This window comes from Catharus ustulatus, chromosome 1 (assembly GCF_009819885.2).
Source record: "Catharus ustulatus isolate bCatUst1 chromosome 1, bCatUst1.pri.v2, whole genome shotgun sequence".
In the NCBI taxonomy this organism is placed as follows: domain Eukaryota; kingdom Metazoa; phylum Chordata; class Aves; order Passeriformes; family Turdidae; genus Catharus; species Catharus ustulatus.
Genome location: NC_046221.1, coordinates 28,775,555 through 28,790,965, shown reverse-complemented (window position 1 = coordinate 28,790,965; position 15,411 = coordinate 28,775,555). Strand labels below are relative to the sequence as shown.

Genomic DNA, 15,411 nt, shown 5'->3' with positions numbered 1-15,411 from the left:
GACTATTTTGAGTTGTATCCAACAAAGTCTTACTGCTCAAAATGACAGGACCCAAATTCTTGCTGGCACCTGCACATACTCAAAATCACTCCAGTGAAGAAACATATTCGTCTTCCCGAGGAGTAAATTTGACCCACAGTTTCAAAGCAACCTGAGAAAGCTGTCTGTTCATTTGAGTAGCCAATGTGACTACTAATAGAAACTACAGCTAGTAGTTCTGCTGTTTCCTGTGCATTAGCTTCCTTAAGTCTTTGCATTCCCATGAAAATGTAGTTGATTTTTCTGTGTGCCTGTGTTACTGAGTCTTTGCACTGGGGTCTGGTACAACTTCCATTGTCCTCACCCCTCTCTCAGTGCATTCATTTTCCTTTGTACATGACTGTTCAATACTGCCTCCACCCTGGGACTGAAATTCATTTCTAGTATTTATTTCACAAAATTCCGTGAAATAATGCCTATTTTTTCCCCAGCTGACCCAATTTATATAATAAAAGACATTACTTTGGTTTACATATTTCCAAAGGCATAGACAAGACTTCATTACTTTTCATATTGGGCTTTTTTATTTGTTGTGAACAGGTCAGGCTGGACCCTGACAGTTACATGCAGTTCAGAGTTTATAGACATGTAGCTTTGGAGTAAAACTGTGTACAAGCTACATGATTAAACAATTGTTTAATCCCTAACAAATGCCTGGAGTTAGCAGTCCACAAAAAGAACAGAATATTATTCTAAGAAGTTACCCCTCTTCCTCCTCTTGCATCACCCTCACTCCCACTGTTCCTCCACTCCTCTGTATACAAAACAAACAAACCTCCCCCTAGCACAACTTGAGTTCATAATACAATCAAAAGCAAGGGAACAAGAAGAAATGAAAAGAGCAGCAAGAGCAGTTTTTGCTTTTGCAGAGTTGTGATGACAGATCCTGCTCTTGCTGGCTCTGGGAAAGGAGCAGGTACCAAACCAGTACCTTTGCCAGCGGGGCACGTGCTGCTCTTCCAGCCTTGTGTAATGATCCATGTGACAGGGCCAGGAGCTGCAGGAACCTGCACAGATCCTTCACAGCAGCATGTCCTTGCACTCTCACACCCACTGACGTGTCACAGCAAGCCTCACTTTTCCCCAGCTACCTCACTGTGCTCCATGCTGGCCTTGGTTTGTAAAAAACAATTTTTAAGAGCTTGAATTTGATAAGAAAGAAAGGAGTGATCCTGCTCTTCTATCCATATGATCAGACATCTATCCAATTAATTTTAAGGATTACTGGAGTTTCATGTTTTCAACATGCTTTCATTATTTGGGTCTCTAGAGTCTAGAGCCTCCATAACTTGCATTTGCAATGGAATCTCTTTATTGTCTGTGCTCTTGGGATTTTATCCACAGTGCTGCCAGTCCATTCCAGCTACAAAGGCAGAAAGGTGTGACTGGCTGTAATATGACCAGACCATTCACCCACAGTATTTACTCACACCACAGGCAAAAACAATCGTCACTGAATACAATGACATTCAGGAATTCTCATGATTAAGCATTGCTTAGGGGCTTTAAAGAAAAAGCAGGGAGGAGAAAGGTTGCTTTATCAGCAAGGAGGAAGTTCCCTGTTGCTCGGTATTTAGCTAGCTGAATCTTGTGAATACACAAGTATTTTATGAGAGATTTGAACCCACCTGTCATAAGGGCTCTAGAATGCTCACAGAAACAGGCACGTGACAACTACAAATGCTGAGTAAATGAAAGTGGTGAAGCTTTATGTTGAAAGGCTGAGGAGTGATTCCAAAGATGCATACTAACAAGATGATTCATTTTCTTGTGATTTTGGACCTCAGCTGTCACATTTCTCAGGTTTCATTTTTTTAAATCGTGAAAATAAAAAAAAAATCTTTACAAAACCACAACAAAAAGTCTAAGCAGTAAAACCCACAGCAATCATATGGCACCAAGAGTTGCAGTTTTGAGGGAGTAATTTGTAGGGGAATAACAAAGCAGTTCTAGGAATCAGGCTCAGAGAAAACAGAAGCATTTTGAAAAGTATTAGCTGAACATGATTAAGTAGATGACATGATTAAGTAGAGGGGCTTAACACTTAGTTTAGGTAAAACTCAGTCTATCCTACTTTTTCACTGGCTCTCATACCCTACAGACTGACACAGCTGCCCAACATACTTGAAATGTCTAACAGGGAGACGAGTCTATGTAAACAGAAAGTACTGTCAACATAAACATTTTAGGGTGTCTAATATTTCAAATTACATAAATAGAGAAAAACAAATATACTTAGACTTCCTTCTTCCCTCTACTTCAGGCCAGATCAAGGGATTGCTGCACAATGAATGGAGGATTGGATGCTTTGCATCTTTCCCTTGAGTGACTCAGAACTGAATGCTTCTATGCTTCCTCCATTACTGCAAGCACTTCTGTTTGCTGGCTGACTAGAAATCTTCACAAATACAGTAATTTCTGATTCCTTGTTGCCTTGTTTGCCATTACTCCACAATATTAAATAACAAGTTTATGGGATATTCTTTTTAAAATACAGCTTGTCCAATTTTGTCCTCTCTTCAAAATTAGAGCAGAGATTCCAACTAGAGTAGAAAATTGCCTGTCCTGAGCATGGCTGCTCTCAGTCCTCAGTGATCTCTTAGGCAACTAAAAGCAGTGCTGTGAGATCTCTGCTTATCACTGCAAGCAGTGAGAAGGATGAGTATCAGTATCAGCATAGTGGGCCCAAGGCAGCAGGTAGGGCTAGCAACAGACACTAGAGGATTTTGGTCTCAGGTCATTTTTAAAATAATATATTTAGTCTTCCATCCTAAAAAAAAATAAGTGTAGGTAGCTCTAATTCTAACATGGTCACTCTGCAGCTACCAAACAGTCAAGAATTGCTAAGATCTGTTTTTGGATTGGTCCCATGAAGGTCAAAATATTCCTGTAACACAGGTCAAACATTCAAGTGTAAGATTCAGCAGAATAGGTAACTATTCAGTTGTTTACATGTGAAAATCAGAGCAGAGTTGGCATCTGGTGATTTTTTTAATGTTCTGTTGAGACTGGTGACCAGTCACAGCAACAATTTGTTCAAGGTGGTCTGTTTTAATATTCTAAGGTAGCAAGCCTATACAGCACTGCTTCTTTAAACCTGAAAGTCATTTCCTCATCTAAAGCACAAACATGGAGGTGAAGCCAGATACATAAACATCTTCTATGTGCTTGCACAAAAAGCTTCTGCCTTGTCTTCACAGTCAAGAGTTCTATTGATCCCTGAAGCATCTTATGAGAAGTTCTGTGCTGCAAGTCTGAGCTTTCCAGACACACTGTGTATCCAGCATGCACAGGACGGTCACTGCATGTTCCCAAGTGGCCTGTGGTGGCAGATGAAAAAGGGCTTGTGGCTGTCAAAACTACTGACAAACCCACCTTCTAGTAATTCTCCTTTCCCAGGGCCAGTGAGCTGTATCTTGCTGGTCTGCCACAGCAATTCATCCAGTCCTACAGCAGCTCCAGACAGTTCCCTCCCATAGGCAAATTCAAGCAGTGCAGCCTGTTCCCACTGCTAAAAATGGTAGCTGGGAGCAGGTAGGTGCTCTTATCTGGCAAGTTCACCCCACTGGCCAGGAAACACCACCTCATCACAGCACTGCTGCCTCTGCCAATCCTACAGCAGGACACAGGTGTGGCAGGGTTAGTTCAGCCAGCCTGTGTCTTGCCTCCGTGGGGGAGTGCAGGCACAGAAGTTTTGCTTTTGTGGTAGGGAGTCACAACTCTGTGCTTATGGAGCAGGAATAAGATCAGTATTGGCTCTTTCTGCGGTACTCACGGTGGGTATGTCAGCCCCTGCCTGAAGCTTCCAGTGGCACTGCATGAGGAAGTTTGGCCACTGATATGGAAGCAGATTCTAGCTCACAGGAAGGGGAATCATTCCTGACATTTGTCAGAGGAGATTAATTTTAGAAAATCTCTTTCTTATTTCAGTGGCATACTGGATGACAAAATGAATATTTAAAGTATGTAATTCTTTTCCCTAGAAGATAAATCAACCTTTTTCTAAGAAAGCTGGAGATGCCAAAAATCCACCCTTCCTGATGTGGGGGGGAAGAAACAAACAATGTTAGCTCAACAGCAGTTAGCCTGGGAGAGTGTAACAGCAAGTTAAGAGACAATTTTGTGGAAGCAAGGAGAAATCCAAACAAAGAGTACCGGGAATGGGATACAATTTGAACAGGAATAAGGATTAATACATTTTGTATGTTTGTGAGGTTAACTATTCTCCTGACTTATTAGTAGACTGGGAGAGCCACAGCTGAGCTGCAGATCCTGTTACGGAAGCAGCACTTGCCAGGCTAGCACGAAGCAGACTAGAAGATAGACCCTGACTGCAGACACACTCTCTCAAACTGGGCTCATCACAGTGGTAGCAATAAAAGCAATTAATGTAATGGCATTGAACTACCCATTTCTGTTCCCTCTATATTCAGAATCCAAAAGAAAAGCAGATACTTCCTCATACACTGCTGTGCGAGTGAAAAAAACAATTAATTCCCTGATGCAATAACAATGCACTACAGGATCAAAATGCAACCTTGGTGTTTTCCTGCTCTTAATCACATGTTAAGGTTGCTACAAAACAACAGTTGCACGCAAATGAAAGTCTGGCAAAGTGATTCAGGGGCAAGGGCAGCATATCCCATATCCCTTCCCCTCAGAGCCTATGGAGGGGGATGGCAGGGAGGCAGCCTGCGGCTGGCTCGTGTCCTCGCTGGGGTAGCACTTAAGTCCAACTTATCTGCACCTGCACCTTAGCCAGATAAGAGGAGCAAAGGGAGCTACTCTGCTCAGTGCTCCCAGGTCACATGAGTGTATAAGAAACTCCATTCAGAGCCTCCAGGATGGCCAGGGGCAGGGTCCCAGTGCCACCCAGCCACAGCTGCAGCAGGATGCAAACCAAAGCTGTGGTTCAAATCAGGAACAGCAGGCTGCTCTCTAATTGTCAATCTGTGCTCTTTTTGAAAGAGTTATACATGTAAAATATGTACCACATCAGAGCCAGTGTGCAAAGTCCATACAAGGAAATAAAAATCCAGATAGAGGATTGTTTGCTTGGGTTTTTCCCTCTTCAAAAATCTCTGGTACACTGGGTGCCACCTCCCCTGCTTCTAAGCTCAGCCACATCTGTACTCACAGGCATAGGAAAAAAGATATTTGCCAGGATATGGACAGCCACCCAAAGGGGTGCCACAGCCAGCATGGTCATGGGCTGGTGGCTCAGCACCTGCTTTGCTGCTCAGGCAGTACTTAGTTATGCTGCATATGACCATACTGAATGAAAAAAACACAAAAAATAATTGCACTCCTGCATGCACCATTAGCTTTACTTCCTGAACTTAATCTGGAGTACAAGACAATTTCCTAGCTGTGCATATTCCATTTTATTGAAGGACTGCTTTGTAACCCTGCTTCCCTCTTCCTTCTTTCTAGAGAATGAATGGAAGAAACTTAATTTAGGACACAAATGCCAAGTGCCAATGCTTTTAGTAGTATGTGGCCTGCAACAACACAAGTGATTGCACATCTTTTGAGATCTGAAAATCTATAAATTGGGCATTTTTTCCCCCTCTACTTTGATCAGCTCAGTAATTATATCTGAAATGTGGGTATTTTAAATAAATGGCTAAACTTCCTCAATATATGAGGTAGGGGCTCACTGGAGTTACTAGAGGCTAGGTGCATATGATCTTGAAATAGAAGCAGAAGTACGCAAAACAGCGTGCAATATGCATTTGCTACATTATTCTACTGTCTACACACAGTAACTCTGTGTTGTTCCTTGTTTGGCGCTGTCCATCCTTGTTTGGATGCTCCTTCCTCACACAGAGCTGATAGTCTGCTTTGATCTGAGCCATGCTGTTAATTCAGTCACTGTACAGATAACTCAATAAAGCAAACATTTATTCTTGTAAAAGTATTCTCAGATGATTAATTATCTCAGACTGTAATGCCCAATTAACACTGCCTGGATTAGGAAGGAAGGAAAAGGTATAAACCGGCCTACTACACCCTTTATCTGTCTTCCTAGCATCAGCCTAATCTGATTTAGTTCCTGAGGTGCAAAAACTTTTTATTCACAGCTATGTCAGCAACAAGTTTGCACATTACAATACCTCTATGAGGCGCTCTGGCTCACTCCCTTCTTCCACAGTAATTAATTTGGACCTTCCATTTCGTTCATTGTCCCGAATGCCAACAGCAACCTGTGTAGCCTTCAGCCGCTCATATTTATTGCATGATGAGCCACACCACTGGTAGATTTCCTGAAATAATGAAAACACACATTAGCAATAGGATTCAACACAGTAAAATCATGAAATTAATTTTATTAATAATTATCATACCAGATCTAAACCACCAAAACATCAGTGTATCTGCATCTTTCAGAAGTACTTTCTAGAAGAGAGAGTCACTCAATCACATAGATATTTGCAGTATCTATGACATAGTCTCAAGCTGCACCAGGAGAGATTTAGGTTGGATATTAGGAGAAATTTCTTCACAGAAAGGGTGAATAAACATTGGAATGGGCTGCCCAGGGAGGTGGTGGAGTCACTCCCCTGGAAGTGTTTAAGAAGATGTGGCACTTGTTTAAGTGGATGTGGCACTTGGTGTGGTCTGGTTGACAAGGTGGTGCTCAGTCAAAGGTTGGACTCGGTGATCTCAGAGGTCTTTTCCAACCCATTTCATTCTGTGATGCTGTAATATGCAAGATATTTACATAATATAATTTAGCTTCCACATATTATGAGATCACTTGAGCTCAGAATAGTCAGAGTTTTGGTTTGACTGAGTTTTATCACAATTACATATAGAACTTCAGCTAATTAAAGAACCAGAAACTCCTAGATTTGCTACTGCAAATTTTATATATGTCAGCTCCTCTTCAGCAGTGCTGGCACTCACCTGTGTCAAAAAGCAAATTCATTTCAAAATCTTAAGGAAGATCCTGATTGTATGTGTTACTAAAGCACAGTTAGCCCTTTCAATCCACTTTTTATTTGCTGACCTTTTGCAAAATGCAGCATGTTCCCAGGGCGCCTTTCAGGAAAGGGAGACACCAGAACCAGCCTAAGACAGGTCACCTGATTCAGCCACACAGACCAAGGAGCCCCAGTTTTGGCAACTCTCATTTATCCAGAACTTGAATCATTTCAGAATAATGAATTTAGATTTCAGTCTTCATAAAAATTACTAAAAAAGGTACAAAATAACTAACAAAGAGTTATTAGTAATAACAGAAGCTGCAGGGATGCTAGAGGCTGGGCTGGAAGGAGCCAGTCCAAGGAAATTACTCATTTTGGCTGGTTGCTTCCCCCACCTTCTCCTGGAACAAGGCAATTTGATTCTTCACATGATTCTGTCAACTCAAATAGTACAGCAATAAAGGTGCACAGCCATTTTCAGCTTTAAAAAGGTTCAACTGGTTTGTGTTCATCTGCAATGCAAATTTTAATCAGAGCCTTCACTGAATAAATTACTTGGACTTAGTTTTATATTGTATATACAACTTTATAAAACTTAGATTTGAGATGGAAAACTGTTTCATAAAAAGTCAAGTTATTTCGGCTGTCCACTGTTGGTATTTAACAGTAGCTGAAAGGGTGGTTTCAGACAAGAGAGGGATGAAGCACAGCTTCTCAGTACTAGCAGATGCATATTTTTAGAAGACAGCTAACATTCATAGCATCTGCATGCAAAACAGTTGTAGTAACTTCCAACAGTTACTTTTCACCAGTTTGGACAGAAAAAAAAACTCCACCGTGAGATCTCAGTGATCTCACTGTTCCCTTCTAACCTCTCTCCCCCTTTCAAAAGCACATCTTCAAAGACAAAGTTTTAACCTTTGGCCAGGATTACACCGCAGACTCACAGAACTGCATCCCTTTCAACTTGCAGATGTTATGAAATGAAAGCTGTGAGGTTTTCAGCTTGCCTTTAACAACTTGACTGTAGGCTTAAATAAAAAAAACCTGCTTCTAAGTTCTGGTTTAAATACTGTCTGTTTACCAAGTATCCAGAATCTGGAGACATAGCTGGTGTGTCAGGTCTGAACCTTATCTTGAATCTGACAGACAAAATGTTTGTTCATACTTAGGGAAACAATTTTCTAAAGAACTGAATGTGTAGAAAATGAAATGTTCCAATCTGAGCAATTTTTTTTAATACATTTGTTCAGCCCTTTTTTACCAAATTCATGGGAACTTTCCACAACAGACTCCTTAGCATCATTCTCATCTCGGTCTACATTGTACTAATTAAGCTTATTTGCAATTATGTGAGAAAACAGGAATCACTAGAGATACTGCAGCAATAAATGGTAATTCCTTATTTCTCATACTAGAAGCAACAAGGAAGAGTAAGAAATCATATCCTAGAGAACTAGGGAAAGAGGTAAGGCAGCTATTGCCTTATCCCAGTGTTGATGTGGCAGATTGTGATGGAAATTGCTCATTCAGAAAAGTCAGAAGTGGAACAGTTTTACCCCTTGGCCTTCTCCTGGCTTTTTGGTAACTGGTGATGGAACCTCAAACATCTAAAAAAATGAATATTTTTGCTGTACTGACCACAAAGGATATTGTGAGACTTCAAATTACGAAGACTTTTACTTCTTGGACAATAAATTCATATTTTCTTTTCTTAGCATCTCCTAAAGGCCTAACTGTACCCAAGTTACTCCATAGTCACAGTTTATTCTCCCTGTCTGCCTTCAGTCAGCAAGTGATTAAACTGAGCTCTCTTGTAGTTCACAGGCTCTAGGCTTCAAATGAGCCTGAGGAAGAAGAAGAACCTTAAAAAAATCTACAGTCATGGATTTCAGATTTTTAAATTCGCAGGTTTCATTATTTTCCTTATGGGGTCTGTGTTCCAGGTTTTCTTCTACAACATAAACTACCACTTGAATCAACAAGCAGTGTCTGAAAACATCCTTGATCTGGACATTCACAAGCTCCATCTTACATGGTTATTTGAAAAATACTGATTTTAAAAGCTAGAGAAATAAGAATCGGCTTCTTTTTAACACTAGAGAATAAGACATTATTCTTTATTAAGAGCCTGAAAGTTAAACTTCATGTACTGTATAATCAAATTGAAGGACATGAGCAGCCACAAGTCATGAACATGTCCCAAAGTATATAATATTGTAATGCATTTACTATGATCACTAAAATATCTTAAACATCCAGTGCTAGAAGCTTTCAGGAGCTTGGATTTAAGCAGTTTTCTGAACTAAAATCATCTCATTTTCAATGTACCTCATTTTGAGGCCACACAGTAGAGAAGCTGAATATCTACAATTTTGCCTTCCTGATATAACTTACCCATTTCAATCTCTAGGCAGATTCAGGTTTTTCAACAATTTAAAACCAGAGAAAGAGTTTTAGATGTTAAAGCCACTTATTGAGAAGGCTAATATTTAGATCTGGATTTACTTGAAATAGTCAATTGGTTATATAACCATATCCAACTAATCATTGAGGTTTTGGGTCATATTTTATTACTCATGTATTTATTTTTTTTCAGACATATAAAATGTTCAGGCATGGGCAAAATATGGTATTTAGCTTTAGCTCACTCACTATTTTCACAGTTTCCTAGCTGTACTACACCTTCACTATTTTTAGGTTTGTTTTGGTAACTTTATTTGGAATTGGCAGGTTGACAAAAAATGTTTCCATTAAAATGAAAACAGACTTCAAGTGTTCACTACCCTCAAAATAAAAGAGCTTCATTCATCAGTAATTCCTGTGCCAAGCCCAGTCTATTTTCAGACTTTTGCACTAACAGTATTTATTTTTTTAAACCTCTTAAACAGAATCCTGAGAGACATACCCTATCTTACTGTCTGTTGATATCAATACAGTTATCAGAACACGGTGGACAATTAACAGCAGAGGGTGAGGAAACATTATAATGAATAACATTATAAGGAAATCTTATAATGAAAAATGTTATCATGAATAACAATGACTACCCTAGAGCTCCCAAGTGAGGTTGGGAAAGCAAGCTGGGTCCATGCCATACACACTGTGGTCAGAATGAGCTCTCCCCTCAACTGCACGTTTTGGGGACACAGTTTGGTCTTCCAGCCATAGAGTGTCAGAATTCACTGCTCTTACTCCTCATAGCTTCTGGCCTGCAGGGTGACCTTGTGCAAGTCACATGAGATTTCTACAGCACATTATAAATGAACCAGCATTTAGCTTTTATAGAGAAGTTGTGCATCAGGATGATTATGCATGGCTCATGTGTAACCCTGAGCAAGAGCACCTTGGCACTTTTCCCTATGGAGGGGGACTGTGAAAGTACACCTCCTGCTTCCTGCTTCAGCCCCAAATGGCATGCAGAGCAAGAGAAGGAAAAACAAATAAAAGAATCACTTATTTGAGAAGTGACATAAAAACCAATTTTTTCCATTCCAACACATAGCCACCTCTGTATGCAAGTGGCAGCCTCCTTAGTCTGGAGACAAATGAAAATATACTCTCTTTTCTGGATCTTTTGTGGTCATTTCTGTGGATCTTAGCCAGGACAATGACAGGAAAAGGGAAGAAGCTTAAATCCATAAAGTTGTTTTTCTCTAGTTAAACATGCCCTAAACATGCAAGCGTTTCAAACCTATATGTCTGTTGAAATATCTACTAATTTCCAGTCCTCTACTGTAATTGCTGATCTGCATTCTCTTACATGAAGAGATATTAAAAAGCTAAACAAATTAAATCTGTTTCAAAACTCTAATTCGAAACAAGTCTTTTGATGAAAGTTCAATTTAGGTAGCTAGTGAAATGTTTAAGTCTCATTAACCTTAAAATATTGAAATAAACTTTAAACTTTCATTAAGGAAAGAATTTAAGCCAAGCATCAACAGCTGATATGCCTCTATGCTTTGTTTGGAGGCCCTGGTACACCTTAAACCTGTCCACCTTTGCCCACATATACCCCAGAACACACTCTCAGTGTGTAATAGCACCTCAATTTAAAAAAAGATAAATACCGCTCTTAGCTGTGACAGATAAAATCTGTAGTGTGGACGTTTTCATGACATTGTCATGATCCAACTTAAGCTAACTCAATGTCAGCCAGGATGCTGTCTTCTCTAAACGACAACATTTGGTGCAGCAGAGGTACAGTTGTAATGCAGAGGGACAAAATACAAGAAAACTCCTCAGCTAAATCTGCTCACCCCTGTGAAACACCATACTGCATTCCTGTACCCCCACAGCTCAGACTAAATGACTGAAAGCAAGAAAAGAATATTTGTAAAGTTATAATTGCCTTAATTCCCCTCTTCCCTTTGCTTTAGCTGCTGCTGTTCAGATGTAAATAGCACATCCCAGAAGCCACTGTGGTGGTTTCACAGCAGGTAGCAGAAAGGCTGATGGTGGGTCAGGAGGAGAGGAGCTGTGATCTAGGGGTCCCCAAAACAGCCAGCCCTCCTAGTACTCACCTCTGGAGGGAAGCAGAAGAAGAGCCCAGCAATGCTAGAAGCAGATGGAGCATACATGAATATTGGCAAAGCTTTACTCACATCTTATCAGGCTACCATTAAAATAATGGGCAGGCACTCAGCTGAGACTCTTCACAGCCATTAGTGAACAGCTGCCCTGATAAGGCAAGTTCCTTATAGCTCGCTATGCCTAATCCTGTAATCAAACTTAATGTGTTTAAAGAAGAAACGCCAATACAAAATAGAAATAAATTTGGAAAAAAAGTCCGTATATGAACTGCAAACAACAGAAATACTTCCAACGCCTTTAATTCTAAGTATTTGTAAAACAGTGGCATATTACATTGGTATTTGTAATTCAAACACCAAGTTTTTGGAAATAAAACAGAGAGCCCTAAAGCAAGAGTGTGGAGTGCTTTTTTTATTTTATTTTTTTAAGTACAGAAAAATGCTAAATCAAGAAAACAAAGTCCACATGGTAGGGAAGATTACTGAATGAACAAAAACAACTGGAATGCAGTGCTTTTGTCAGTTCACTGGCATCCAGGGCTTTTTAAGGAACTAACAATATACATATTAAGAAGAATGTTTGGATTTAACCAGATTAATATAGACCTCTGAAGGCATTTTTGTCCTTAAATTATTCAATTTTTTTCCTTTTTTGAATGTTGAATTCTTGATACAGGCAAGGAAAAAAACCCTCTTATTTCACATATCCATCAAATCTACCTTTTTTACATTTGTTGAAACTGCAATACAGTGAACCATTGAAAGTTGTAGAGTTTTGATAATCCAAAACAAATTCCAAATTCATTCAGCCAGAATACCTCTGAGGCCACCATGAGCCTGGCCCTAGTAAAATTATAATAGTGTCTTTGTAACCAGTCTTTGGAGTGTCTCATGTGACTCAAATGGAACAAATTTTCAGACTAAAAATAAATCAGATATAGCAGAGTCATGCACTCAGTACATTCATTTTTCTTCTTACAGCTGTTTTGCTAGTATGCACTAGGAATAGCTCTTGATATTCCACAGTGGATAAAGGGGCCAATACCAGGGTAATTCTAAACAACAGCAGCTCAAGCAGCAAAACATCTGGATTTCCTACAACATCAGGAAGAAAAACAACTCAGCTGAATCCTTGTGGATACATGTGTGTCCATTCCACCAGAAGCTTAAACAACGATCTCTGGCTCAGATACTTTTCTGTGTACAGAAACTTTCCACTCCATAGAGTAAAAATCCATACTCCAAATATTTTAACTGAAGTGGGGGGCAAAATGAGTTAATTTTTTTCTTCCATCTGATGACTGAGATAGCAACCTCCAGAAAACTGCCATTTACACTGCTGGAGTAACTGGTTCACAGAATTACAGAAAAATTAAGACTCTTGCTTACCAAGATACACATTGTATAGACAGAATAACATTTTAATGCTGTTAATAAGTTAATAGAGAACTTAAGCACTTTAGTTCCTCAAGCTTAGCTATTTGTTTGCCAGCTCCCTGCTGCAGCATGAGCAATAGTTTGACTCTCAGCTGGGGGAAACTGAGGAAGAGGTTAGTTGTCAGAGAAACATGTGAATGGAAGAAGGACATGAGTCAGTTGTTGGTCAGGGAAAGAAAGCAACTATAAATGTAGTGATGAACTGCAAAATGCAAGAACTGCTCTTCCAGCCTGTTCATACCTTAACTGTGACTTTATTAAGGCAATTACTATGCCTGTTGTGAACTGCTTTATTCAATGGAAGAGAAGCAAAGCCATGTAAAAGAAATAATGAGAGAAGACTACAGAAGCCACCAAGACAACTGTGCTTAAGGTTGCAATGTGATGCTGAATCATAGCCTGTGGTCATAATCATAAAGCAAATATCTGTTCTCTTACTCTTTAAAAAGCAGAAGTTACTTTTATTTTTGTAAATAATTTCATCTACACCAAGTTAACAGCTGTTATGAAAAGCAGCTGTCATAAAAAGCCAGCTTTTTTGCCTGATGTATTTCTTTTAGTCTTTGTTGCAAGGAAGCACTTCTTCTTCTGACATGCTTATTATGTCAGGTGTTCTAGTAGGAACACACAGATACTTGATGACAACTGTGTTCAGTCCTACACTTTTGAGTTCTAACTTCACAACTTTCATTTGGATTCATGAAGCCCTTGAGAAATACAGACATTGAATGCTAGACAGCACAAGTTCTTACTAAGAATATTGCAGGCTCTTACATTTCAAACCAGCAACCTCTTGGCTGTCTGTAGATCAGTTTATAAGCACCACAGAAAGAATGGACAACTGAGTACAGTTTACCTTCAATGTTCATTTAGCTTGAGCTATAGTTCCCTCAGGAGGGGAAGAGGAGGGGCAGACACTGATCTCTTCTTCTCTTTAGTCCAGTGACAGGACTCACAGGAATGGCCTGAAGTTGTATCAGAGGAGTTTAGGCTGGATATCAGAAAAAGTTTCTTCACCCCAATGATGGTTGGGCACTGCAATGGACAGGGACACGGCCACAACACTAAGCCTGACAGAGCTCAAGAGGAATTTGGACAGTGCTCTCAGTGTGACTCTGGGGCTGTCCTGTGTGGGGCTAAGAGTTTGACTTCACAATCCTTTTGGGCCCTTTCCACCTTAGCATATTGTGTGACTGTGTGGCAGAAAATACCAGCTCCTGGGAGGCCTTGAGAAGAGCTATGCCTGGCCAAGATGCACTGAGCAGCACCTGACGAAAAGTCAGGTCTGCTGCACTGACTGACACAAAGCCAGATCTGCTCCACTCCAGGCCTTCTCAGCACTGCCCTGCACTTGTCTTGCCTGCCCAAAGGCTCCTTACAGAGAGATTCCCCGGCTCAAAGAGGTGTCCTGGAAATCCCATATAGAAAAAACAGCCCAATGTAAATCAGGGTCTGGCATCACTCACTCCACAGGAAGATCAGTACAGTCACAGCTCTTAGCTCATGTTGTTACAGAAGACTGCTTGACTAAAAGGTCTTCACACATTTCCCACAGCTAACTCCCCTCACAGCACAGACAGTGCTTTCTCTGCCTTCTGCAGCTATCTTCTCTTCCAGCCTAGAGAGCTCAAAAGAAGCAAGATGAGACCTGGGCAGGGTATTTGAAGTGCTGTAAATGTAGTTTAGTAACAAATTAGCCAAGATGCTGTGTGAGTTGTGCACATGGTACACAGCCCCATAGGATCCCAACCACTTTTAAGAGAGGGGTCAGGAGACAGGCAGTTACAACACTGTTTTTTTTGATCTTATTTCCAGTCAAGATTTCACTCCAATAACTTAGAAGGCTGGATCAAGATAAAATAACTTTCATTCGAGGTAAGGCTGAACAGAGCTCAGAGCAACCTCAGCTTGTTGAGGATGTCCCTGCTCATTGCAGGAGGAGTTGATCTAAATGACCTTTAAAAGGTCCCTTCCAACTAAAACTGTCTATGATCTAGGTATGAGATAAGCATCAGAACTTGAACTGCAAGTATATGAACCTAGCTTGAAATGCCTTCACACTTGCTGCTTAAAGCATTATCCCTGTAAAGGAAATCCTAGTGATAAGGAATGATTTTATTCCTATTCATGATTATCCTTCATAATCTTCCCTTATCTGTTCAAAGTATAAGTTTAAAGTACTGTAGTTATTGAGCTTGACAGGAAAACTGAAACATTTTTATTAGATAAGTGGCTTGATAAAATATAGCAGGAAATGGACAGCACAAGCAATTTTTCAGTGCCATAGACACCATCCTTCTGGTTAGGCAAGAGACTGGGGAACGTATATCCTGGAAATGCATCTTATTGGACACACTATCATAATATTAAAAGTACTGACCATAAACTCATTATTTTATGCAATTACTGCTCATTATTCTTGGACAATGAGTCTGCAGTGGTCTGCAATAAATACCAAGACTTAAAAGCAACCC

General features: G+C 40.1%; 1 protein-coding gene across 8 annotated transcripts in view; it reads right to left on the bottom strand.

The window, feature by feature from the left end:
• Positions 1 to 15,411, bottom strand: part of SCIN (scinderin) — a 69,783-nt gene that overhangs the window by 25,013 nt on the left and 29,359 nt on the right. For all 8 annotated transcript variants that reach the window (XM_033054722.2, XM_033054740.2, XM_033054713.2 and 5 more), the window contains one exon: positions 6,156 to 6,305. In XM_033054722.2, coding sequence (XP_032910613.1) covers positions 6,156 to 6,305 — 150 coding nt within the window. The remainder of the gene's footprint in view (positions 1 to 6,155; positions 6,306 to 15,411) is intronic.